Genomic DNA, 27,732 nt, shown 5'->3' with positions numbered 1-27,732 from the left:
AGGACCAGCTGACATGTCAGTGATTCTTAACACAGGTGAGAGTTTTGACGAAGACAAGGCTGGAGATCACTCTGTCATGCTGATTGAGTTAGAGCAACAGACAAGAAGCTTTAAAAAGGAGGGAGGAGCTTGAAATCGTTTTTCTTCCTCTGTTAACCATGGTTACCTGCAAGGAAACACGCGCAGTCATCACTGATTTGCACAAAAAGGGCTTCACAGGCAAGGATATTGCTGCTAGTAAGATTGCACCTAAATCATCGGATCATCAAGAACTTCAAGGAGAGCAGTTAAATAGATGTGAAGGCGGCTTCACGGCGCCCAAGAACGTCCAGCAAGCTCCAGTACTGTCTCCTAAAGTTGATTCAGCTGCGGGAACGGGGCACCACCAGTGCAGAGCTTGCTCAGGAATGGCAGCAGGCAGGTGTGAGAGCATCTTCACGGACAATGAGGAGAAGACTTTTGGAGTTTGGCCTGGTGTCAAGAAGGGCAGCAAGGAAGCCACTTGTCTCCAGGAAAAACAGCAGGGACAGACTGATATTCTGCAAAAGGTACAGGAATTGGACTGCTGAGGACTGGGGTAAAGTTATTTTCTCTGAAGAATCCCCTTTAAGAATACTAAATTATTTCTTACAAATTGCACCATGGAGCTCTGCAGTAAAGAAGGGAAACAAATATCCAGAACCGGCTCTACAATTGTGACTTAGGGGGTCTATGTATTAATAATCGTGGTACTGCTGTGATTATTAACGGTCCAACTCGCCGGGGATATTTTAATTTTTAATAAAAAATATCCCGGGCTATGTACTACCGGGAACTTGCAGGGACAGCGGTTGTGGTAACAGTTGTCCCCACAGGTTATATCCCCGACTTTTAGGAGAAGTCTTCCAACAAAGTGAAAGATATCCTCTGGGGAAGCTGACATTGCGCATGCGCAAAGCGTCAGCTTCCGGGGCCGGGCCAGGGGCTGCGGGGGAGAGATCGAAAGATCTCTTCTCTGCCACAGGAGCCCCCATAGACAAACAGTAGTTTACAACATCTGAAGATGGTGGAAACTACCGTGCTAAACTCCCAAAAGCTTCACTTTTTGGAGTTTAGTACATAGGGGTTAGATTGTAGTCCCCATTGATGATAATAATAATCGGGACTGCAATCTGAAGTGCACTTTACCGGAGATTTCTGTGAAATCTCCTACATTGTGCTATTAGTACACAGGATCGATACATAAAATTATGCAGTTTCTGCATTATTTTATATAAAAGTCAGCTTGATACATAGGCACCATAGTCACTTGTGCATCTATAAGGTGGCCCTCAGAACATGTGCTGAGAAACCCTGAACTAGACATCGGTCTGTTACAATCTTACCAGGAACCGCTCTGCTGAAAGCAAAAATACTGTAGGAACAACATTTGTTACTACTTCTAAAACAGAAACAAAAGAGCTCACCAAGACTTAATAAAACTTGTACACTGAACAGCAAAGAAAGCAAAACATGGTTAGAACATGACGTATAGGGTAATTATCAATGTGTTTTAGCATCAGAAAACATTTATGCTACGAAGTGTCAACTTTACGATCTTTAAAAGTTCTGCTAATCATGAAAACCAAAAACGGATTCCACATTTGGAATCAATAATAGCACTGAGCAGGGCTCATTAATGCGCACACCCACATAGAATTACTCAGCAAGCACAGCTATGCTTCATACACACCGAGGACACTACAGCATGTGTAATGCTAGAACACCACACAAAAACGGGTCTAAAATGAAAACCATGATCCCCATGCCCAACCTCATTCAGGAGAGTTTTGGTTTTCCTAATTTAATGTATGAAGGTTCAAACCCATTGCAGGATAATATAAGTAAACATAAGTTAAAAAAAAAAAAAAAAAACTACATCACCAATGCGTTTTACATGCAGTTTCATTGGCAGCTTAACTTGCGTTTTGAAATGCCAAACAAACACCAGTGGGAACTCGGTCTAAAAGTGCACAGTGTACAGTGACAGGTCAACAAATCTCTGATGAGTTTGTCTAATTACACTATATACTAAATGATTAATACTTTATTAAAGTTAGAGAAAAAAAAAAAAAGGTGCTCTCATGGCCACATTTGCAAGAACATTCAGCGCCCCTTGTGCCAGCTTAGACCTTGGGCAGGGCAAGTGTTTAATATCATCCACTTTTTGGAACGACACTAAGTTCTTGTGTATCCCTGTCGTTCACAAGAGGAAGACTGTGTAAATAAATTCATAAACCGGCTTAATAAATATCATCCCACAGAGATCCGCACCCGCCTAATTCGCTTAGGCAGGCAAAGCCTCTCTAGCGGTTGAGTAACAGACACAAACTGTTGTACCAGTTCTCGCAGTTCAACAATAGCGGGAGACAAACTTGGTTTTCGGTCTCCTCAACCAGTAAACCTTAATTAAAAAATAAACAAACAACAACATGCTTGGTAAACTTATACACATCTGACAGCTAAGGTTTTATGATAAGGACATCACTTAAATATTTGGCAGATCTTCATTAGGACATTTGCAGGGCTAGATCAGAGTAAGGATCTTGCCAATGCACACATACCTTCAGTGGAGCCTAAATTTGACCAATTAGCTCCTAAATGCTATAATAATATAATTTTATCCAAACAACAAATCAAATCGGAGGACAAAGAACAATTGTTATCTATAATTGTCAATTCATTATATAAAAGGCATATAGCCCAAATCCACGTGGCAGCACAGACTGTGTAGTGGTTAGCATTACTGCCTCACAACATTGAGGTCTTGGGTTTCGATACCCACCATGGCCCTAACTGTGTGGAGTTTGTGTATTCTTCCTGTGCTTGCGTGGGTTTCCTCCGAGTATTCAGATTTCCTCCTACAGCCCAAAAATAGGCTAATTGGCTCCCAACAAATAAATTAACCCGTTGTGTGTATGTGCATGTGGTAGGATACAAAGATTGCAAGCTCTACTGGGACAGGGACACTAAAATATCCTCTATAATACGCTGTGGAATAGGTGTGCGCTAAATAAGTGGGTTGGGTACGGGATGGCGGCGTTCGGGATGGCGGCTTTCAGCATCCTGGCAGTCAGAATCCCAACAGGGTTAGGACACAGACAGTTGTCGGTCATTATTCTAACCCTCCATCTCTCACCCCATCCTTTTGCCTAAACCTAACCTCCCTCTCCCCTCCCCCTAGTGCCTAACCCTAACCCGCAGGCGCCGCAATTCTGACCACCGCAAAAATTATCAATTCATTTTACAAATTGTCAATGGCACCATCAACTCTGCTTAATGAAACAAAGAGGTGGGGGTTTTAATCACCAAACTATACAGATTCCACAGGCAAGATGCTCCTGTTCAATATAAAGTCAATGCAATGAACTATAAAATATTACAGTTAAATGCAGTTATCTACAATTCTACAGCCTGCAGGGATGTTTAAGAGTAAAGCTGGTTATGAACGTCTAAAAAGGCGCAGGACACTTCTATTAATCCATCACCAAATTTACAGTGTGTGGATGAAAAAAAATTAATTTTATCTGCAGAAAGACTATAAAAAGCTTCCAACTACATACGGCATTTAAAAAAAAACAACATACATCCATACAGCTAAATACTGTAATATAAAAACAAGCTAAATACTGTAATATAAAAACAAGCTAAATACTGCAATATAAAAACGTGCTGTAATATAATTTGAGATCTTTTTTGGAGCAGGTTACTTTTAAAAGAAGACGACCTGTGAAAGGCATGTTATATAAAGATAAAATAAAGAACAAAAAACCGGAGCTGTCCTAGGGGCTAGGAGAAAAAAAAGAAAATCTGTAGCTGGGGCTTATCACAATAAACCAGCCAACAGAGAAAATTGTGAAAATTCAGAGTGCTGAATTATTACGATAAGACTTCAAAGGCACGCAGAGCACGTCTTGCATCCCTTAAGTGGAACATCAATTGTGCTAAAAAAGAATAAGGAAGTCGCTCTGCCTACATAATAATAAATGTTCTGTGACAAAACTTAAACCATACAAAAGAAATCAAAATGTCAAAAAGAACAATGCCTAAAGTACATCAGAACAAATTTTCAAATTTAAATCTACATTCGAGACTCTCTTTTTCGAACACGGTTTAAATGTTTTTTATTTTTTATTTTATTTTATTCATCAGAACTCCAAATAAGCCAGAAGGATTTAGTCCCTTTTTTATGTGTTACTGTAGTCTTCAAAGGGGATGATCGCACTTGTACCAATAGGGATCAATGTAACAGTGTGGAGGAATGTGGGCCGGATAGGTGTAACACATCCGCATGATTGATCCTTCAGGCTATGTACACACAGGCTTTATTATGAGCCTGCAAAGCACAGAGATCAATTATCCTTTTTCCAAATTATATTGTTGAACAATTCTGGAATGTGAGAGTCGATCGGCATAAAACTTCAAATATGGTGTGTTGTGCCAATCTAGATCTAAACTTTATATCAAACGTAAAGATTGATCCTCCTTCAGCACATATTTTTCATGGCATGTCGGAGAAGTATGGTATTCCGTTTCACCTAATGCCAATTAATACAACCATTCTAGCACACTGGGGCCTGATTCATTAAGGATCGCCAGTGCAACAGCGCTCGCAGTCGGACGACTGTTGCATACTGCGTATGCATCGCAGTGCGCAAAGGCACCACCGTGGTCATGGAGACCACGCAGAGCCATCGCAGAGTGATTGACAGGCAGTAAGCGTATGGGAGGGGGGGGGCTGATCGGAGAACTGTAGGCATGCTTACTAATTAAGTCACCTGTGCTCAAGTATGGCTATCCTTAAAACCTGGACTGCTAGTGTTCCTTAAGGAACGTGGTTGAGAACCCCTGTAATCTAGCACTATCTGATCAAATGGGATATCTGCATGGTAAGCGAGCAAAGAAGCCAACGGTTTTATAGGGTGATTGAGGATATAATTTACACTGATTAGGATCCAATTAACTCATACAGATGAGACAAACTGATCCTAACCCTCGAGAAGTGATTAAATATTTAATTATAATAAGTAATTTCATATTAAAATTCACTTAACTTTTGACAGAATCAGGAAATTAATCTATTTTATTGTCTACTCGCGATGAAGAACAGCGAGCTTGGCAATGCCAACTGTGGAAGCAATTCATCAAAAGGAATAACTCTTTCCCAAGACATAACCATAATACGAAGCGCTTTAAATAAAATCTGAGTCATTCATGTCTCTGTCCCATTGGAGTTTACACGCTAAGGGGGGGGGGAGGGGGAATTTCACTGTGTGGAAGTGGTGCCAGCTGCTCAGATAGTGGGCACTTATTGTAGTGCCAACATTGGAAGTTTCCCCCCCCCCCAACCCTATAGGTTACTAGGGAAAACTTGTGATGTGCTGATCTGAAACTGCTCCTCCCCCCCCCACATCATTGACAGGAATTGAATTCCCCCCGAGAGGACATGTGCATGTATTATAGCAACCAATCCAATCATTTTATAGTGTGTCATTGACATATTACAATTGGATCTGTTGCCCTGCAGCACACTGCAGCAATACCAACAAAAATACTTGAATCCTACATAATAATAGAAATTCATAGGTATTTGTTAAATACATTTGTAAATATATGAATAAGCTCCAGGCCAGCGTCAAGGCTCCTCTATACTGGCGTCCCTAACATTATGGGGTTCACGTCCGAGGCGCAGGGAACCCCAAAGGAATCCAGCCAAGGACCATCCCCAGGGCATCACACGAAAAAGGGAAAAAAGGTGATAGTGAAGTGTAAAGTATAGATGTGTAAAGATAAATCAATAAGTGTTAATATAATGAGAAAGAGTTAAAATTACATAAATAATAGACAAACAAATATGGGTAACACCTCCTCTTGTCCTCTTTAGAAGGTTTGATAAATCTCAACCTAAGTTTCCCAATACACATAACTGCATACTATGGGCAATTTTGGCAGCAGCCAATTAACCCAACTCGGGACGGTGTGAGTAGAAATCCGCGATAAGTGCACCATTCCAGCTGGTCGCGCAAAACAGCTGAATAGGTCCCGTGCGGTTAGACTCTCCCTCTCCTCCCAGAGTGCAACTTATCGGCAAAGAAAGACTAGAAAAAAAATATTATTATGCCCCCTGTAATGACTTTAAAACTTTTTAAACAAATACACCCTGTAAAAATTATTTTGCATTTCTGCATGTCACGTGTATATGCAGCTTTACATTTAACATAACTATTTTAGTAGCAAACGATTTTCGTCAACAATTTTCGTTTAGTTTTTCCCTTGAAAAAGTGAACGAAAATCTTTTATAAAAATCGTTCGTTACTAAATTAATGAATTAATTTGTGAACGATTTTCATGAACGATGAACGATTTTTTAATCATGCACACAGTGAATGGACATCGTTCATTCTGTACAACATGAACGATTTTCTCAACGAAAATCTTTTGTTGGACAGTCAGAATGGACGATGAACTACAAACGTGAACGCACATGAACGATTATCGTTCACCTTAAAAAGAAACGATTTTATAGACGATTTAACGATAACGACGTTGTTATAGTTAAATCGTTCAAAAATCGGTGTGTGTGTACATACTTTAAGTGGTAAACTGTAGATACTAAATAGAAAAATATTCAGAAACTTACTGTTAAGTGCCATTATGTTATCAGTTACTGGATGATGGAAACTTATCCCCATTCGAGCTGTGAAAGATAGAACACAAAATATTATTTTCCCAGTTATACACACAGTCAGAAGAACATTTTACAATTCAAACCAGTGAAATTACACAATCCACATAGAGCCTACAAACAAGCCACTGTCTGTGGTGTACAATTATTCATGACAATGTAATCTACCAATTACTTCACTGATGGGGAAATGTATCAAATTGTCAAAAAAAAAAGACAAGAGGAGAAGTTTCCCGTAGCAACCAATCAGATGGACAACTTCTTCACTTGTCCTTTTAGAAGGTTTGATACACCTCCTCGAGACAATAGTCTCTGGGCCTGATTCTGACCCACTCGAGAGCGCTGAGTGCTCGCAAGCGGGTCGATGGTGCCAAAGTGCGCATGCCCACGACGGAAGCGCCTCAGTCGTGCGCATGCGCGAGACCCGAATAACGACGGCCAAGCCGTCGTTAAGGGTCTCGCACTAAAGGGGGTGTGCTGTCGATGATGATTGACAGCACGCCCCCTTTGGTGGGCATGCCGGGGGCGTGGCTGCCCAGACAGAGGCGTTCCCATGGGAACACCTACCATCTGGAGCCGGCCCCACTGACATCACTAATGATGTCAGTGGGAGTGCTTTTGGCTCTGATAGAGCCAAAAGCACTCCTGGGCTTGCGGCAGCGAGACCCTACCGCAGACCATCGCGACCATCATTTTGGCCGCTCGCTATAGCTATGGGTGGTCACCCACAGCTACGCGAGGGGCCAGGAGGCCGCTCCAAAAAGGAACAGGGACAGCCCTGGTTCAGAGCGAGCGCTCTGTCAGAGCGTCCGGCTCTGAATCAGGGCCTCTGTGCGTTGCGTCTTGACCAAAGCCTGTTACTCGCCCCTTGTGACTGGATCACTTACTAATTAATTAGGGTGAGTTTTATTAAACATTCTCAAAAGGACAAATGGAAGCGTTACCCATAGTAACTAATCAGATTCTAGTTATCACTTTATAGAATGTACTAGCTAAATGATGGTTAGAAGCTGATTGATCGCTATTCACATGTCCTCTTCAGAAGGGATGATATGATAGCCTCTATGCTATACACACGGATGGCCAAAGAGAACAGATCTGGTCTCAGGAAGAGCAGCTGGATGACATGGGGGGCTACAAGTGCATTCGGTGATTAAACGTACACTCAGGAAAACAGTCAAGGGCTGAATTACGGGAATGCTCCAAAAAAAATAAATAAATGTTTTGGTTATTCCAAGGTATGCTTAAAATACAGAGTCCCCGGTGTAGATTAGCCAGTTAGCATGCCATGCCGCCATTTTGTGGTTCCTACGGCCATACTTATACAATTAATCTCTGAACTCAGGACAAATCGAGACAGAGGTACAGGAGAATATATCCTTAACCTATCCTGCTCTCCTCGAGCACGGTCAACCCCCACAACACTAATGTCAGGAAGAGCAGCTGAATGACATGGGGGCCTGCGAGTGCATTCAGTGATTACACGTATACACAGGAAGACAGTCAAGGGCTGAATTATGGGAAAATCCCTCCCAAAAAACATCCAATTTTTGGGTCATTCCAAAGTATGCTTAAAATACTGGGCCCCCTGAGTAGATTAGCCAGTTAGTATGCCATGCCGCTATTTTTGGGTTCCTACGATCATACTTATACAATGAAAATCCTCCCGCGCCCCCCCACCCCCCCCAACTGCAATCTCTGAACGCTCACTGAGGACAAATCGAGACAGAGGTACAGGAGAATATATCCTCTACCTATCCTGCTCTACTCCTCTAGAACGGTCACACCCTCCAAAATACTAATGTTAGGAAGAGGTGCAGGATCACAGTCGCCCCAAGAACCCTTCTTCAATCAGTTATTGCAAAGTGGCCGCTGACAGTGGTGAGGAGAGGACTGTCCCGGGACCAAGAGCTGTCATGGGCACCTCATCTATGTCCACCTTAGGATGTGGTTGCAGAATGCACAACATATCAAACAAGGCAAGTTAGGTGCATCTTTCCTTCAACACATGAAAATGCTTTAATTCATACACAAACTCCAAAGAAACTATGAAGGTTTTGGAGCTGAAGAGTTAAACTTTTTTTTTTTTTATAGCCAAGAAAATTGGAGAGCAAACAATCCTAGAATTTGAACTTCAAACACTCAACAGGGAGGACAGACCTCAAATGCTGAACTGCTGTTATCATCCGGTATGTTGAATGGAGGCTTCAGTTATAACTAAATCTGAAAAACATTTGTTGTACTACATGGCTTTCCAGGAAGCTCAGAACAGTTCTGTTAATTTAGGAAATACTTCAAAAAATTCTCAGTCCTCCTATTTAACATTCTTAATATGACATGTCAGGTCACACCCTCCAATCCGGCTGGATCGGATTGCCCAACCACCAAATCCTGAGGTCACCCTTTTCTGCAAGGGAAAGCAGATCTGCTTTGGATTACGTCTGGACTTTAGAAATATATACTCACTGAAAGCTGCCATATTTCTGTGAAAGACTATCCCATGGACCATTGATTTCGGATATTATACTGTCTTGTTTAACCCAATAAATATTATTGCAGTATATTTGTGCTCGTTTTTACTTTTTAAAAATTCCTTTACAAGCTTACCTATCAATATCTGTTACAGATTGGTGTGTTTCTTATAGAAAGGTGCTCATTGAGTGGTCATCACTAGTGAGGATTAGATATTTAAAAATAGTGGAATACATTTGCTTACATCCAATGCGCCTTGCCCATTTGCTGAAATAGAACTGATCAGCCACGAATACAGCTAATTACTTAGTTTTATTTTCCCTTTGCTGAAACAATGCTGCTGCTTTCTACCCCAGAAAGGTGAATGTGGCACGTTAGCCTCCATTGAGCAATATAAGGATTCCATAGTTCCTATGCATGGTTTTGACTAAACGCTGGCCAAACTTCAGGATATGTTTAAATGCAGTTGTAAAAAAATGGACCAATTAATTTTCAAAGCAATACAAAAAAAATAAAACAAAGACCACACTCTATATTACAACCAGAGAAACAATGGTTTCTTGTCAATATGTCAGATCAGTTTATAAAGCAAGTTAAAAATAATTATTGAAAAAAAAAAAAAAAGAAGAGGTAAATGTGGTTTTTAAAAAACTGGAATTCCACCTTTGTCTAGACTCTAGATCATGCTTCCAACACATCCCACATACTCCTTGGTATTACTACCATGCAGACCATTTAAACGATAAAGATCATTAATCCATTTATGGTGACAAATGGAAGAGCATAAAATCTATGGTGAATCAAACCAGAGATCCTTTGCAATAAAAGATTATTTGGCAAGTAATGGACCATTATTTACAGTAAGTATCCAATGGGGGCACTGTTCTATAAGAGTGTACAGATGGCGTTTTAATTTTGCAGGACCGGGAGACAAAACGTTAACTCCCACTTTTAAAGCAGTAGATGATAACAAAGTCAAATACGGCTCATTACGCAAAACATGCCCATGTGCTTTACTGTATGTTATAGACCATAAATACCATTTATGAAAAAAAGTAGGCTTAATTTTGCCCGATTGCTAGACTTAGCAAGGAGATGGCAGGCGAGAAGGACACAGGTGAAGCAAGCAGCTGAGAATATGAACATAAAGCTTTATTAACTGTGCTAGATTCTATTTCACAGTAACAGGTCTGCCTGTGAATTTTTTTTAGTAAATAAGGTTTATTTATAATGTAATGTTATTGTTTAAAGTACTTTAAAACATAGGTTTTCCTTTTCACCCCAGAGAGAACGTGCAGCCTGTTGAAAAGCAAAGAGTCTCCGTAATGTGTATATTACGTCACAGACAGCCCCATTCACAGAAATGCTCTGCACCTGGCTTCAAGTGATTAGGATGACTTCAGAGCGGAAAGTTTTCCTCCCACCTAACTGAAGAGTGTGGGTGCCTCCCCTGGGATCGCCATCTTTTGTGTGGCTAGCGAAAGCACTGCTTCCTGACAGTATTAGAGCTGTCATAGCAGTCTCTCCATTAGTGTAATGAGAAAGGATGTGATAGTACAGACTATTATAAAGGCAATCTCTGGTGTTACATAACCAGATAGGAGTGTAGAGATACACCACATGACATGCATATTTTCCTTGCGCAATCTTGTCACCTCCACCTACCAAAACATTGCGGTAGGGTCTCGCTGCCGCAAGCCCTGGAGTGATTTTGGCTCTATCAGAGCCAAAATCACTCCCACTGACATCACTAGTGATGTCAGTGGGGCCGGCTTCAGACGGTAGGTGTTCCCATGGGAACGCCTCCGTCTGGCAGGCACGCCCACCAAAGGGGGCGTGCTGTCAATCAACATCGACAGCACGCCCCCTTTGGTGCGAGACCCGGAGCGATGGAGAGCCAGTCGCTCGCCGGGTCTCGCACATGCGCACGACGGAGCTCCCTGCGTTCGCGAACGGGTCTGAATGACCCCCAAAGTGGCATCCTATCAGCTCATAACTGAGTTTACAGCATGTTTTTGAAAAATGCCAGTTAGGGAGCAGATTGCTCTGCATCTCTCCTCTCTGGTTACCACCTCATTCCCACCTCCAGCAAATCTCCCCCTGCTGTCCCCCACTTACGGAATTCCCTTCACTTACTTACCAGACTATCACCCAACCTTTAATAATTCAAGTGCACTCACAAAAACCACCACTTCACTTTGGTCTATCCCACCCCCACCCAGGACAGCTCTCCCTACTTTCTCTGCCTACTGATGCCACTCTGATCCCATTCCCTTGTATTTCATCAACTTTGCCCATCCCTCTAAACTGTATGCAATCACAAGCAGGGCCCTCTCCACCTCGTGGTCTCAAGTCTGCATCTCCATTCTACTTGTTCCGTTTAGGTTTAAATTTGCACAAATTTACTGTTCTCGTATGTACTTGCTCTACTTTTATGCTCATGTTGTATTGTGCCCGGTTTATAAAGCAGTCTCTCCGCCATAGCAGAATGTGTGGCGTCTTACAAGTCAAACAACAATGAAGGCTTCTAATATTGTAATCCTCTCTAAAAGGTTTTTCGACTACTTAAACAAGTTGTGTTTACAGCCATCATTTTACGACATTGTCCAGACTGCTAAGAGAACGGACTTTCGCAGAGTACAACAACTTGCAGCATAACATATTATTCACAAGTTACAGCCTAGTCACTGTACTTTCACCATCAAAACCAACACGCGGTCCTTGGTTCTTCAAGGGGACCAAACATTATATGAACAGAAAATCGCTCTAATGGCAAAGGTTCCACGCAAACAAAACCCTTGACTCTCATAATGTTACATCAAATTTAAAATAGCCGATAGTCATGTTATTAAATAATAAAAAAAAAAATCTCCCTCTAGTGTTAAAACTACAAGGATGCAAGGAGGAATTACCTTATATCAGTAGAATTGCAGGCAAACATCCTAAGGGAAATACCTTACCCAACCCTGGAGAGATTTACTTGATAAACATATTTGTTTTCAGTGCTTAAATAAAGTTCTTCCTTTAGAGCTGGATGCAGGATAGAAATCACTAGGCTATTTCCCATTAGTCAGCATAGCTATGTAGCAAGGATATGTTATTCTAGTGTAGCAAGCATCGGTTAATTAAGCAGGGACATCGCAAGAAATAACCAATCATCTTTCATTTCACAACCATTTCAACTTAAGAGTTTGAACATTATTTATAATTTTCCCCTAGGATGTGTATATATTCTCATGGGCTGTTGTATATGGGATATGTTGCTTGGCAACAGAAACTAGTGATCTATTGATGGAGCAATGATATAATGGGACACTATATTCTATTTAAAACAAAAAAAAAAAAAGTCTTTATATAAAAGATATAGAAATATCCTTCCTGTCCTGATTATGCCATTTTCCTGTGTTCTATTAAGAAAATAGATATTGGTAAAGGTCTTCATTTAGTATACAAATCTACTTTTCCTTAATGATTCAGTGTGGAAAAAAAGCAAAAAAGCCAACTATTCATCTTTGTTCATTCATTAGCATAAGAGGTGGCAATGGAAAAAAAAAAATATATAGAAATGAATAGAATATGGAGAATAAAGAAAATATTTTATTGAACATCGCCCAAATAAGGCGGCTTTGTCTATACTCGCCGCAGGCTGTAGAGAACGCAAACACAAAAAAGCACATTGCCGTCTAGGTGGACACTACCGGCGGCATGGTCGAGGGATCGATGGATCCACAGCTGGCATTGTGAAAATGGTTTACTCGCAAGAGTGCTCCTTTGGGGGCACAACTTAAGCATTTTGGATGACGCAGTTTAGAAACGAAACTCCCTCCAGTGTTCCCCTCCCCATGCCTGAAGACAGATGTGTAGAGACAGGCATACTATCTACACTGGTAAAGGAATAGAAGCAAGGTGATTACACACAAAACTATATTTTATCGTCAGTGTGTCATCACCTTAGAGGAGTTACTGCACCAGTGATATATACTGCAATCTCCCTGTCCCTGTTTGGGAGAGGTTACTGCACCAGTGATATATACTGCAATCTCCCTGTCCCTGTTTGGGAGAGGTTACTGCACCAGTGATATATACTGCAATCTCCCTGTCCCTGTTTGGGAGAGGTTACTGCACCAGTGATATATACTGCAATCTCCCTGTCCCATTGTTAGTTAATGATGTCCACCCACAATATACTGCCGACGGGAGCATAGACGGGCGAGGGGAGCTGCAGTGGGATTCACGTCAGAGAGCCTGAATGACCAGCCACGGGGTAAGTAATTTGCATGGATGCAGTTTCAAGGAGGCGGGAGGAGGGGTTGAGTTTTGGATGAAATCATCCTTTAGTAAATGTACTTTTAAAGGTTTTTAAAGGAAGAGTAAATAATCAAGAACAGCTGTTCAAAACACAATGTTATTTTACGCTCGTTCGTGTTAAATTCAGATATAAATATAAAATCCATGGCAACACAAAAAAACTCTGCCATTCTGAATTCAGAAAAATTAATCATTACATAAAAACACAGATAACCACTTTCGGGGCCTATTTATAAACCAAGTTTTATAATAAGTAATGAGTTTTTAAAACTGTGTATGATAAATGGTGCTCCAGCCAATCAGCCCCCAACTGTCATTTTTTCAAACAGATGACAGTTGGGAGCTGACTGGCTGGAGCACCATTTATCATACAGAGCGAGATTTAAAAATCATTGCGTATGATAAAACTCATAGATAAATGGGCCCCTTACACCCCTAAACTCTAAAATCCAGGAAAAAAAAAAACAAATAAAGGAGACACTGAAAATGTCCCATGCTCAGTTACTATGTGTAGCACAAAGTCCAGTGTTTTGTTTTTTTTTTGTACAGTTTTTAGCAACCAATGAGCAGACCCTGCGGCCACCGCAGGTAAAACGCTAGCCTGCATCATGTGATTGGTACGCAATGGTTTCCTTACTCCAAGATCACTCTGTTCATTGTAAGGGTGTCTTTGAATGGAATCTCTGTAGCACATTGTCCTTGTGCTTTGATATGACTGGTAAGACGTTCAGCCCCTTGATAAGACTAACTAAACGGTAGCAAAAATCTATTACTGCACAAATTCAAATTGCAGACTAAACATTACCCTGCAGCTACAGAATAACAATTATTACACTTCTAAGTGTAAATATACAGTGACACATACAACGGACTGTTAGCGGCCCTTCCGCACACCAAGAAAGGCTGTACTAAACACCACTGCATACATGGGTCATGTAAACTGTACGGCCCCCACCCCAAAGCAGCATTAAAATAGTAATTGTCCACCAGAATAGGAAGCATTTACCTTTTAGAGGTTCAGGATCATTCCTTATCATATCCATCAATGAATTCTCCAAAGAGTGCAAGTTAAAAGAGTCATAGGGTCTATTCCGGTCCTGGAAGAATAAAAAAAAAAAGTGAACAAGGTATAAAGAAGTATGAATATATAAAATAGCAATGTTACATCAGCAGCAAAAATAGTACATTCTAAACAAATATCAACACTAAAAACAAAAATAGAACTATAGATTTGACCGCAGAAGACAACGCTTGCACAAGTGCAGTCTGTGGTGCTCCTATATCCCATGAAATGCAGAAGGTGTATACGGTAAAGTGTAATAAAATGTATAATATGACAGTTTCACAGCTATAAAGTCTCAGGGTAGTGGTACACTGGAGGTCTCTGGCAGGATATTGCATGCTGGGATGCAGTCTCGCTACTGTAGGGTAAATACACAGCAGTATACTTGTACAGCGTGCCACTAAACAATAATCTAATACTGTATGTTTCATTGGGAGACAGGTTATTGCACATCTCTGCAATTGCTCCTGGAACAGTCATGAGGCAGCATGGCAAACCCACATAGAGGAATTAATTAAACCATAAAACAATATTTTCTATTACTTTGGAAAATAGATGACTGCAGACAATGAATAGTTGTTTACTGTTGTATTAAATGTTAATGCCTATAAAATAACCCCAGAGAACATTCGTTTACACACGGGAAGGAGTTTGTATGCCATATGCATAAACTCGCAAACAGGTCTCAGTCAGTAGACACTGCTGTGTGCATTTCTGCAAGGGAATCGGAATCTGTTTTAGCTGTTCAATAGTAGGGAACAACATGCAGCCGATTTCCTACAATGAAGGACGTCCCAGGCAGGTGATTCCGTACATTATATGGGGTCACATGCAGCCGATTTCCTACAATGAAGGACGTCCCAGGCAGGTGATTCCGTACATTATAGGGGGTCACATGCAGCCGATTTCCTACAATGAAGGACGTCCCAGGCAGGTGATTCCGTACATTATAGGGGGTCACATGCAGCCGATTTCCTACAATGAAGGACGTCCCAGGCAGGTGATTCCCTACATTATAGGGGGTAACATGCAGCCGATTTCCTACAATGAAGGACGTCCCAGGCAGGTGATTCCATACATTATAGGGGGTCACATGCAGTCAATTTCCTACAATGAAGGATGTCCCAGGCAGGTGATTCCGTACATTATAGGGGGTCACATGCAGCCGATTTCCTACAATGAAGGACGTCCCAGGCAGGCGATTCCCTACATTATAGGGGGTAACATGCAGCCGATTTCCTACAATGAAGGACGTCCCAGGCAGGTGATTCCCTACATTATAGGGGGTAACATGCAGCCGATTTCCTACAATGAAGGACGTCCCAGGCAGGTGATTCCGTACATTATAGGGGGTCACATGCAGCCGATTTCTTACAATGAAGGACGTCCCAGGCAGGCGATTCCCTACATTATAGGGGGTCACATGCAGGTGATTCCGTACATTATAGGGGGGTCACATGCAGGCATATTCCTACAATGAAGGATGTTCCAGGCAGGTGATTCCCTACATTATAGGGGGTCACATGCAGGTGATTTCCTACAATTAAGGATTTCCCAGGCAGGCGATTCCCTACATTGTAGGGTGTCACATGCAGGCAATTTCCTACAATGAAGGATGTTCCAGGCAGGTGATTCCTTACATTATAGGGGGTCACATGCAGGTGATTCCCTACATTATAGGGGGGTCACATGCAGGCGATTTCCTACAATGTAGGGGGCCACATGCGGGCACTTTGCTACATTATAGGACGCAAACATGCTGGCAATTCCCTACAATGCAGAGCATCACAGTTGTCAGACTACACAAGCTAAGCTGGTAGCAATGTGACAGACGCTCAAACTAAAGCCACGTATCCACTAGTAGACATGAAAACGACAGCACGATTACAACATTGTAATCGTGCGCTCGTTTACATGTCTAGTGATGTGCCTAGACTGAACGTTCACTCGTTCAGTCCAGGCACATCCATCATCCGTCATGCTGAATCTGACAAGATCGTCAGGTTGACCAGCATGTACGGGCGATGATAGATGTCGGAAACGACCAGCAGGCACGCGCATTGCTGGTTATTTCCAACCAAAACATGCCCAATGCATGCGCGATTTGCAAGCGATTGCACGATAACTACCGGCATTATCATGCAGTCGCTTGGTAAAATTGCTAAGTGGATACCCCCCTTCAGATCAAAATACCCCCCTTCAATCAAAATTGGACTTTAACTGTATGAGTAAGTTCTTCCATTGGGGTAACAAACCAGGAAATTATTGGCACATGCATTCCGGCTTGACTGATGCAGACATGCAAAAGAGAGCTTGACATATAGATAAAACTTCTTGTGACTGCCCTAGTTTGGGGGCTTCCTTAGAGAGCCCATTCACGCTCATCGAATTAGAGGCTGTTATTACCGCTTCCCCATCGGGTAAGAGCCTCAGGCAAGATGGCTTCACTACTGCATACTATGAATCATTTCGGGACAAGCTGGCCCTCCTCTTATTACAGGCATTGAACCAAATTTCCGACACTTGCCCCTGGTCCCAGCAATGTATGGAAGCGAATGTCACGGTCATTACTAAAGAGGACAAGGACCCCACGCAGTGCTCACGTTACCGCCTAATATCTTTGTTAAATGTTGATGTGAAACAATTAGCGAAAGTGATTACCACTCGCCTCCCACCATTCATACCTGACTTTGTCTACCAGGACCAGGTTGTGTTTGGTCTGAGCCAGGTGGCAAGAGGCAACACACCAAGGTTATTAACCTTATTCAATATGTTTCCAGCGGAATCGGTATGTAATGCCGGCTATCGGGATGCCTCCTGCCACAATACCGACAGCAGCATCCCGATGGTTGGTCGGGTAAGTATGCTTACCCCCCACCCCTAACTCTCCCTTCTTGTAGCCTAACCCTAACCCTCTCCACCCCGCACACTAACCCTCCCCGTTTTTTCCTGAACCCAAGTCCCCCTCCTTCGTGCCTAAACCTAACCCTCCCCCCCTTAGTGCCGAAACCTAAACCCCAGTGGTGCCTAACTAACCTCCCCCCCCCCAAAAAAAAATACAAACCTCACACTAACCCTGCTAACTGCCCCATACCTAACCCTCCGCCCCACGACTAACAGGACAGGCGCCCCGGACTTAACTCATTCGGGCAAGCGTTCTCCTGGATTCCGACGTAGGGATTAAGATAGCCATAGGTATTTCGACGCCCATCTTAACTCCCTTGTCGGGATTTCAGCGTCGGAATAGAGACCGGTGGCCGCCGGTCTCTTGACTACATCCAGTCTCCAGCTCCTCCATCCCTATGATATTTTTGTCCACGGATGCAGAAAAAGCATATACTGGGCCCTACCTGCCTCACTCAATTTGTATCCTTCTACCGACATGCTAATGCTAAATTCAGAGTGAATGGTATCATCTGTCACTTCTCTATCTGTAATGTCACCAGACAGCCCCCTATACCCTCTCATATTCATAATCTGTAAGGAGATCTTAGCTAGAGCATTTCAGATGAACCTAGACCAGGGGTGGGGAACCTCCGGCCCGCGGGCCGTATACGGCCCGCAAGGTGAAATCATCCGGCCCGGCCGGCTGTCAGCGGCAGCAGCAGAATCAGCGTAGTGTAGCGGCTGTCAGCAGCGGCAGGTAGCGCAGCAGGAGAGCGGGGATGTCAGGATTGTCATCGGCGGCAGGTAGCGCAGCGGGGGAGAGGGGATGTCAGGATTGTCAGCGGCGGCAGGTAGCACAGCGGAAGAAGGGTGTGTGTGTCAGGGCTGTCATCGGCTATCAGCGGCGGAAGGTAGTGCAGTGGTGGAGGGTGTCAGGGCTGTCATCGGGCGGTTTAGTGCAAGGGTTCTCTCCCTATCAGCGGCGGCAGGTAGCACAGGGGGAGGGGATCATGGTGTCAGGGCTGTCATAGAGTGGCATGCAGGGCTCTCTCCCCATCAGCGGCGACAGACAGGCAGTGCACAAGGGGGGGAGGGGAAATCAGGGCTGTCATATGGCAGTCATTGAGCTGGTTAGTGCAGGGGCGTGCAGGGTCTCACCCTAACAATGCGGGCAAGCAGGCAGTGGTGGCACAGCAGGGGGTGTGTACAGTCAGTGCTGTCATCAGGCTGGTTAGGACTGAGAGGACCCCAGGGCTGCCTTATCAATCTGCCTGTCACACATCCATAGGGACTGCCCCTCCAGACTGTCTGGCAACATACCAAAGAGAAGCAGCTACTTACAGCCATTATATTAAGGGTGAGTTAATAACGTTTTTAACCAAATCTAGGAGGAACATTTTAAGTTAATAATTTTGTATGGCCCCCGAATGATTTTCTAAAAATCAAAATGGCCCTTGGCAGAAAAAAGGTTCCCCCCCCGGACCTAGACAATGGTGGCCTACGGAATGGTTCCAGTGTACATAAGCGTGTGCTTTATGCTGATGACCCCCTGGCTCTAATTACTAACCCCGTATAGATCTCTCCCCTGTCTCTATGCAGAATTTTAGAGATTCTCACTGTTGCCCAATTTCAAAATCACTTTTTCTAAATTGAATGCATTGAATGTTAGTGCCCCTCCGCCCACAGTAATCAGGTTATAACAAGCGTTCCCTTAATATGGTACCCATCTCACATTAAATATTTGGTTGTTTTTTAGTCAAATTAAAACTTTGAACCACTCCTTAGAGAGTCCATTCACTCTGACAGAGTTAGGGTCATTAAACTGGACTTGCAGCATTGGATCCTCTGTGAGCTTCATGGTCAGGGAAGCATTAACTTAATCAAAATTCTTTATTACAGACTTTACCCATACATATTCCTCCCTCCTTTTTTAAAAGAGCTCCACAAGATAGTTCAGGACTAGATTCAAACAGTGTACACTTTACTGCGGTAAACACCATGGTGGTCTTCAAATCCATAACTTTTTGAACTACCACCACGCTGTCCTTCTCAGTCACAAAGCTGAGTGCATGAGAGGTAATGACTTCAAACAGTAGGTAAGTATTGAGTATAGCTTTTTACCTATCACTATCAAAGCAGCTCTTTGGGTACCGGCCCTCCCATCTCTGACCCACCTGACGATGTCTCCAACGCTAAACCTCGCCCCCAATTCAGTATGACCCTTTGAGTCCTTTAGGAGAAAAGTGCTATATAAATAACATTATTATATGGCTCTCTATCCAGGACAGACACCAGGAGTTCGTAACTACATGGTTTTCCTGGTTGGAATACAAAGAATCTATTGGACTTGTCTGTAGACGTGGAGTGGGGTGAAGACCTATTGCAATATTCTTATACCCATTTGCAGACCCTTGAACCAAAACATACTATTTCCCCCCCCCCCCTTCATTTTATGTCCTTTCCTGCAAGGCTCCCAGACATTTCAAGAGAGTAGGCAAGTTTATGTAGCACCAATATATTGAGTAGCTATATGTTTTACACTGCAATAGGCATTTTAGCCAGGCTGTGCCCCTCTGAATCTTTCTTCAAATTTTAAAACTGCCAAGATTAAAATTTACACCTTTTAGCCAGGTTTACGTATACATATAAAATGGGGCCCTTGGTGTTCAGTCAAACCATCAGCTGTTGACAACTCTCTATGAAATTATTTAAAACCAAGAGTAACCAAATAACCCACCTCACAAGACTTCAAGCTTAGAATATAGAATATCTGCATAGATGGATTAACTCCAGCTGTAACCAATATGAACTGAGAAGATAGGACATTCCTAGCTGCAGCCTCCAAACAAACCCATTCCGATAGAAGGGAATTAACAAACACCTACACAAACAGGATGGGAAGTTTTTAGGAATAAGTGTGGGCAGACAAGATGGCCCTGTTGTTTTATGGAAGGTGAAAAATAAAAATAAAAAAAAGAGGCGCACCGTGCTAAAGTCCAACCCCCACCCCTACCCTTTTCATTAGATTTCCTATTTTTTCCTACAATACTGCTCTGTTCATGGTTTAAATTAATAACTAGAGTGAGGAAACACCAGGGCTGTTATTTTTAGAAGTGGTATATTTATGCGAGCAAAGCTTTTATTACCTTGCTCAGAGAGCATCTGGAAATATCCCAATGAATGTACAGAATGAGATCTGAAGATCACTAGCTCAACTATAGGCCGACACTCTCCGCCCTTTTCATTTTATTATTATTATTATCATCATCCTTTATTTATATGGTGCCACAAGTGTTCTGCAGCGCCTAACAAAGTACATAAACATAACTGAACAAGAAACCAGTGACTTATTTAAATAATTTCGCAACACAAATGGAAATATAATCTCTGCACTGCTCTGCAAACTAGGACCCATCCCATCTGCCTATTCTGTATTAAGCCAGTCCTGCTCTACTCTTCTCCTTTGCAAACTTCATCTCCGCCTCAAATGCTGCCATACTGCTCCACAAACAGATTTACTTTGGCAGAAATCTAGGCGTGAAAATGTTAAAACATTGTTTTTAAAAGGTCACCTGTCGGTCTCATGATAGTACTATTGCTACATACATACATTTTGTGTCCGTGGTTAGAAGCGGCTACTGAAACTGATAAAATACCTTTGATGAAGGGTGACAAATCCATTCTTTAAACCTGGTATTACTAACTATTCTCTCAGTAGGTTAGTCTATAGCATGCCTACTCATACAGTACATGGAAATAAAACTTTCCATGGTGTTAATGGAACAAGATGTAATCGAGTCAAGAGCAAAATTACGGTTGTGAAAAGTTTGTTGAATTTGTTTGTACATAATTACTGACACTCAGTCAGCAGGAGAGTATCCTATGGACCCAAAACAATGTGTAATACGGCCATCTATACGTGGCCTGTACATGCGATTTACGTCGGTTTAGCAGTATATTACACCCAATTTAATTTATGGTATGGGAAAAGTAATAAGAATCAATGGGCGTTGTGTAGGGGGTGCATACTATACCAATCACAGCTCGTAAGAATAGAGGATGGACCATAAATCCACCATTTTGGTCAGCATGGTCTGTTGTCCTATGTCAGTGGATGGACTACAGGTACTTCAAAGTGGTGACCTGTGATACGAACTGTAACTGGCATGCAGGTGACTGCGCTTTAGGTCAGCAAAAAGCTAAAAATGGGAAGTAACTTGGAAAAAAAAAAGGATTTATCAGTATGAAGAAGTGACATTTAGACATAGGTGGCCACATTGGGCAGCTACAAGTTATCCAGTGGTTGAGTTTCTGAAAGACCGACCCTAAATTTAGCTTACACAGATCTATTGTCCAATAAGTCAAAGAACTGTTTGGTCTGGCGTGCGGATACTGACACACACACAGATGAAGAGCCGACTGACACTTTCTATTTCACTTGCTCAAAGACTGCAACAAATTATCGAAATCCTGAAATAAAAACGGCCACTTGGCACAGCCACAAAAGAAGATCTGCAAATCTCCCTTTGTACTAGAAAGGCAGCGTTGGCCACATTGTAATTAATGATACATATAAAATGTTCTACACCGTTTATGTTAGCTGTTCTTTATGGAAACAGGAAGCGTCCTCTTGTGGACATTTTTGTTCTGTAAATGTGCAACTGTAACATGTATAAAAATGTTACTTCAATTCCTCACTGTGGCACATAAGGAGATGGTCAAACCGGATGGGAGCGTATTTCATTATTAAATTAAAGGTATTGTCTACTTGTGGGAGTTATTTCTCTAGTCTAGGGCACTACCATAACAAGCTGCCAGCTGGGCTGCTTTAGCAGTAGGAAGCAGGGGCGTAACTAGAAAGTTGTGGGCCCCATAGCAAAATCTTGAAAGGGCCCCCCCTCTCCCCCAAACTACTATGCTGTGAATTTTGAAAAATACAATATTTACTATTGTCCCTGGTGTGTGCACTCTTTTCTCACAAAGAATGTGTGTGTGGGTGTGTGTGTCGCAGTGCACTCATAGAGGGAGCGGGGCATACCTTTAGTCAGAGGCACTGCACGGAGGCTCAGGTTCCAGGGACCAGGATACCTTCCAATCAGCAGAAGCAGCCAGCCCCGATAATAATCATCGGCAGCCGGACAGCTCAGTCACCACGATCACCTCCGCCCGACTGCCTTCACGGAGCACAGCATATGACAGATGCTGGTCGGCATGATGGTGCGGCGGCCACGGTCCGATGCTGCCTAGCCCGACCCTTACACATAGCCTCATGGGATTTGTAGTTAATTTTTAACTGCTCAGAGTCTGAACTATAGAAGATAAACTACAAATCCCATGTGCCAGTGCTACGCTTATTCATTCCCTGGCCGGCTGACTGGGTGCCTTGGACTCACAGGTGAGTGGTGACCAATCCGTGCGGGACTACTGGGTGCAGGGGGAGCGGTGGGCCCTGGAAGCAGCCCGGGCCCCATAGCAGCCGCACCCCCTGCACCCACGGTAGTTATGCCACTGGTAGGAAGGGCTGTAGCCTGAGCCATCCAATCATGTAATAAACAGTCTTTCCTTACTCCCACCCTAGCCAATATAGTATATGCTGCCCCAGAATCCAGCTCTAAAAGAACCATGATCTGCCTGATATCAATACCGCTGTCTGTGGGTGTTACAGGGATAAAATCCTCCCAAATCGTACAAAAAAAAAAAAAAGGGTGTAGGAAGGGGGAAAGGGTATCGATCTAGAAATGCAGGGTATGACTGCTAACTGAGGGCCTGATTCAGAATGGACGGAATTGCAGAGCCGTACACAAGCAGTGCAATTCCGTCCATCTTAAATGCAGATGCAGCAGGTGGTGTCTGCAGGAAACAGACACCTCCTTGCTGCATGTGTGATCCCAGTGATGCGACCAAGGTAGCAGCACTGGGATCACCATCACAACCATCATGACCGATGGTCGCTCCTTTGGCCAGGCTGCAGTAGCTAAAGCAGACTGCAGCCTGGCCAGGTCCTGGCAGCTGTGAGGCCAGGAAGTCCACAGACGCAGACCCCGGCCTCGTCCCTACAGAAAAATGGGGGTGAAACGCCCCCACCCCATCTCTGGAAATGGCCACGCTCCGCCCCTCAAATACTGCAGCTTGTTAATCTTGCTGCAGCTTGGGGAGGGGTGGGGGGGTTGGGTTTGTGAGCGGGATCGGGTCCTGCAGATTCGCAGATCCTCATTCATCTTGTTCAGATACATTGAACGAGATGACTGAGTGAGACTGAACTGCTACGCAAGGCTCTTGCAGGGATATTATGGACCTAAACAAATATATTTTCTAGAAAGAAAAAAAAAGTTTTTGCAAAACTTTTATTTTGTAGCCATGATTAGGATTTCTTTTCAGGATGACGACACACAACTTGGCCATTGGTGGAGGTTGCTGACCTCACAGGGCTTACAATCTAAATGTGGTTGGAACATAAAAAGCCAAAAGTAAAAGGAGACTGCCAAGAAATGTAAGTACTTCTTATGAATAAGCAAGGCACCACTGGCATCAGGACAGAGGAGAGTGCCAGTTTTTGCCCAGGTACTTAAATGAATCTGAAAATAATAAACCGCAAGAAATTATTATTATTTTCCTTCTCCGATGTATTTTTATCACTGTTGGAGAGGGCGTAAATCATTATTTTCCCCTGTAATATTCCAGTGTTTAGTGACCTTTAGGAGAGCACAGTTATGGTTGCATTTGCATCACTCTGTAAAGTTCAACACCTTCCTAATCCGTGATTGTAGCCTGCTCACTGCGGTAACTGGCCAATGGCGAGTAAACAGATCAGTTACAATTTTAGTCCATGACGTAACTGACAACCTTTCCAGAAGCAACAGGAAAATATTAACTTACTAAAACAAGCCAATACCCAACAGCTGGGTGACAGGGAAAAAGTGCTTTTAAGGATTTGCCTTTCATTCACGTTGGTAGAATATATTGGGTCATAACTAGGGCTAATAAACCTGCCATATAAATTGATTTATAGAAGTACCACTAAGAATGATCAAAATATGTTCGGTATGTTAGAGTTTCAAGAGCTAATCAGAACCAAAGAGGCTTTACCGAAATCCATGGAACAGATTTGTCCCAGGCACAGCAGACTTCCAGCCTTTAAGTCTACTAAAAAACACAGACATTAGATAGTTGTGATCACCTAAGGATAGAATAGATGTAATCACATTTGGCACGTGGTGTCAGTGGCGGGGTATTATGAAAAATAAAATAAATCTTATTTCTAACGCCTGTGGGTAACCCATCCTTATAGAAGAACACTTGTATTATGGCTGAAATGCTTCTTTAATAAGTACAGGGGGAAAAAAAAAAACACAACAATTACCCCCTCCCCCCGGTATCTTGGCAGCTGAACATCAATATTGGAGCTCGATTTTAAGCCAAAAGATTGTTATCCTCTTAAATATGACCTTTGCAAGATTGTGACCAGTTTCCGTGGGAGATTGGATGTCAATCATTCTACAAAGTTTACTGTATTAAGACCGAAGTATTCTCTGTACCCTTCAGATCCTGCACGTCTCAAGTACAAGCGAAGATAACTGAAGTGGAATAATGTCTTGAAGCAGATGTCGTTAAGAATAAGAACAAAAACACATATATATATATATATATATATATATATATATATTTATTAATAATAATAATAATAATAATAATAATAATAATAATAATAATAATGTAACAATGCAAAATTCAGTAAAGTATAGAGCTGGGAACTACCAAAGGTTTTATGTACGACGGCACGGTGCAAGGCAGTGATACAATGTGCACGAGGTAGTGGACGATGGCGCGATGTGTAGTTCTATGTTGCATTTAGCAGCTTGGCGCTGTTAATCACATCTGCTGTGCTGCACAACAGATGAGAAGAAACGATGAACACACAGGAGCGCGCCAAAGTGCGTACACACTGGACGATGTGGGCGATCATTCAAATTCGGTTCAAAACGACAAATCGTCCAATATATTGTCTAGTGTGTACCCAGCTTTAAAACGCGCCGGCTGTGGAACAATTCTAAATATCTATACATTGGCTATGAATAAACAAGTTGAGTTCCGAATGACAAAATTGTGCAAACACAGGGCAGCCTGCACCATCAGTTCACTTCAGCAATGGCTAGTATTACAGCAGGAAATCCATTTGTCACACCAATAACTGTACATGGGAATAGGGCTTTTACGCAAGCTGCACTATAAGCCCTTGTACATATGTTTATTTAATACACAGAATCCCTAAGGGCCCTATTCAGTAAAGACTTTCAGCAAGATCTAAGTACCCCTGCAATTTAATAAAATTGCAATGCAGGAGATATCTAAAACTTCTCCAGCTTAAGGCAAAATGGCGTTGCTTTTAATTTAGCACCCCTCATCCTAACCCACCCACTAGTTCCTAACCCACCCCTCTCGCAGCCTAAACATAATGTTGGCATTTCCACCCCTCCCACAGCCTAATCCTAAACCTCCCCCTAGTGCCTAACCTCTCCTCCTATAGCCTAACCCTATAACCCTCCCGCTAGTGCCTAACCCTAACCTCTCCTCCTGTAGCCTAACTAACCCTCCCCCTAGTGCCTAACCCTAAAATCTCCTCCTGCAGCCTAACCCTACCCCTAGTGCCTAACTCGAACCCTCCCCTTAGTGCCTAACCCTAACCTCTCCTCCTGTAGCCTAACCCTACCCCTAGTGCCTAACTCTAACCCTACCCCTAGTGCCTAACCCTAACCCTCCCCCTAGTGCAGGGCTTGACAAATTTTTCTAAAATCTAGGAGACAGGATGAAATTGTAGGAGCCAGACCACCGCCCCCCAAAAAAAATTACAGGAGTGAGTAAGGAGCACAGCTCTGTGTGTTATGCAACCTTTATATACACACTATACTAGTCCACAAAATGGTCACAGTTGAATGGATACAGTAAAATGGAGGCTCCCTCAGTACTCTGCACTCATCCCCTGCTCCACCCTTGAGTAATAATGGACCACATTTCACATAAAACAATGGTGCCACAAAGCACAACAAAACCCCCTCCCCTCATGGTCACACCACTATCCTTCTGAAGCCGCTCCGCAATCCCTGGCCACGCATAGACCCTACTACCGGAGAGCTCTATGCAGCCGGAGATAGGAGACAGTAGACAGCCAGGAGTACAGGAGGATCATTGTAGACTGGGACAGACAACAGGGATCAGAGCAGGCCAGGATGGAGAGAAGTCGTCAGCGCAGGGCGAGAAGAACACAGGCACAGCAGTCACCACAGGCGACACTCAGCACATGCACTCCTGTGCATGATATGAACACCACAATACTATAGGCATGAATCTCCGCCAGAGATGATGAGGATCTGCTTCCTCCCTCACTGCAAAATCTGGTAGCCAGGCAGCAAAATCTGGTAGCCATGGCGACCTGGCCCCTTGGATTTGTCGATCCCTGCCCTAGTGACCAACTCTAACCCTCCCCCTAGAGTCTAACCCTTACCCACCCCTCCCACAGCCTAACCCTAACCTCTCCTCCTGTAGCCTAATTCTAACCCTCCCCCTAGTGCCTAAACCTAACCTCTCCTCCTGTAGCCCAACTCTAACCCTCCTCCTAGTGCCTAACCCTAACCCACCCCTCCCACAACCTAACTCTAACCTCTCCTCACGTAGCCTAATTCTAACCCTACCCCCAAGTGCCTAAACCTAACCTCTCCTCATGTAGCCTAATTCTAACCTCCCCCTAGTGCCTAACCCTAACCTCTCCTCCTGTAGCCTAATTCTAACCCTCCCCCTAGTGCCTAACCCTAACCTCTCCTCCTGTAGCCCAATTCTAACCTTCCCCCTAGTGCCTAACCCTAACCTCTCCTCCTGTAGCCTAATTCTAACCCTCCCCCTAGTGCCTAACCCTAACCTCTCCTCCTGTAGCCTAATTCTAACCCTCCCCTAGTGCCTAACCCTAACCTTTCCTCCTGTAGCCTAATTCTAAGCCTCCCCCTAGTGCCCAACTCTAACCTCTCCTCCTGTAGCTTAATTCTAACCCTTCCCCTAGTGCCTAACCCTAACCTCTCCTCCTGTAGCCTAATTCTAACCCTCCCCCTAGTGCCTAACCCTAACCTCTCCTCCTGTAGCCTAATTCTAAGCCTCCCCCTAGTGCCCAACTCTAACCTCTCCTCCTGTAGCTTAATTCTAACCCTTCCCCTAGTGCCTAATTCTAACCTCTACTCCTGTAGCCCAACTCTAACCCTCACCCTAGTGCCTAACCCAAACCCACAGCCTAAACGTAATGTCAGCATTCTGCAGA

At 43.3% G+C, this 27,732-nt stretch overlaps 1 protein-coding gene across 4 annotated transcripts in view; it reads right to left on the bottom strand.

Moving 5' to 3' along the window:
- The window catches only part of CPEB3 (cytoplasmic polyadenylation element binding protein 3), a 151,935-nt gene that overhangs the window by 64,268 nt on the left and 59,935 nt on the right, over positions 1 to 27,732 (bottom strand). For all 4 annotated transcript variants that reach the window (XR_015878963.1, XM_088476919.1, XM_088476918.1 and 1 more), the window contains 2 exons: positions 14,490 to 14,580; positions 6,659 to 6,715 (listed from right to left, as the gene is read on the bottom strand). Coding sequence is in view for 3 of the 4 variants with exons in the window: in XM_088476919.1 (XP_088333045.1) it covers positions 6,659 to 6,715; positions 14,490 to 14,580 (148 nt within the window). In the remaining variant the exon portion in view is untranslated. The remainder of the gene's footprint in view (positions 1 to 6,658; positions 6,716 to 14,489; positions 14,581 to 27,732) is intronic.

Source organism: Taudactylus pleione, unplaced genomic scaffold, assembly GCF_031769625.1.
Source record: "Taudactylus pleione unplaced genomic scaffold, aTauple2 ptg000198l, whole genome shotgun sequence".
In the NCBI taxonomy this organism is placed as follows: Eukaryota; Metazoa; Chordata; class Amphibia; order Anura; family Myobatrachidae; genus Taudactylus; species Taudactylus pleione.
This window is presented reverse-complemented; position numbering and strand designations above follow the sequence as displayed.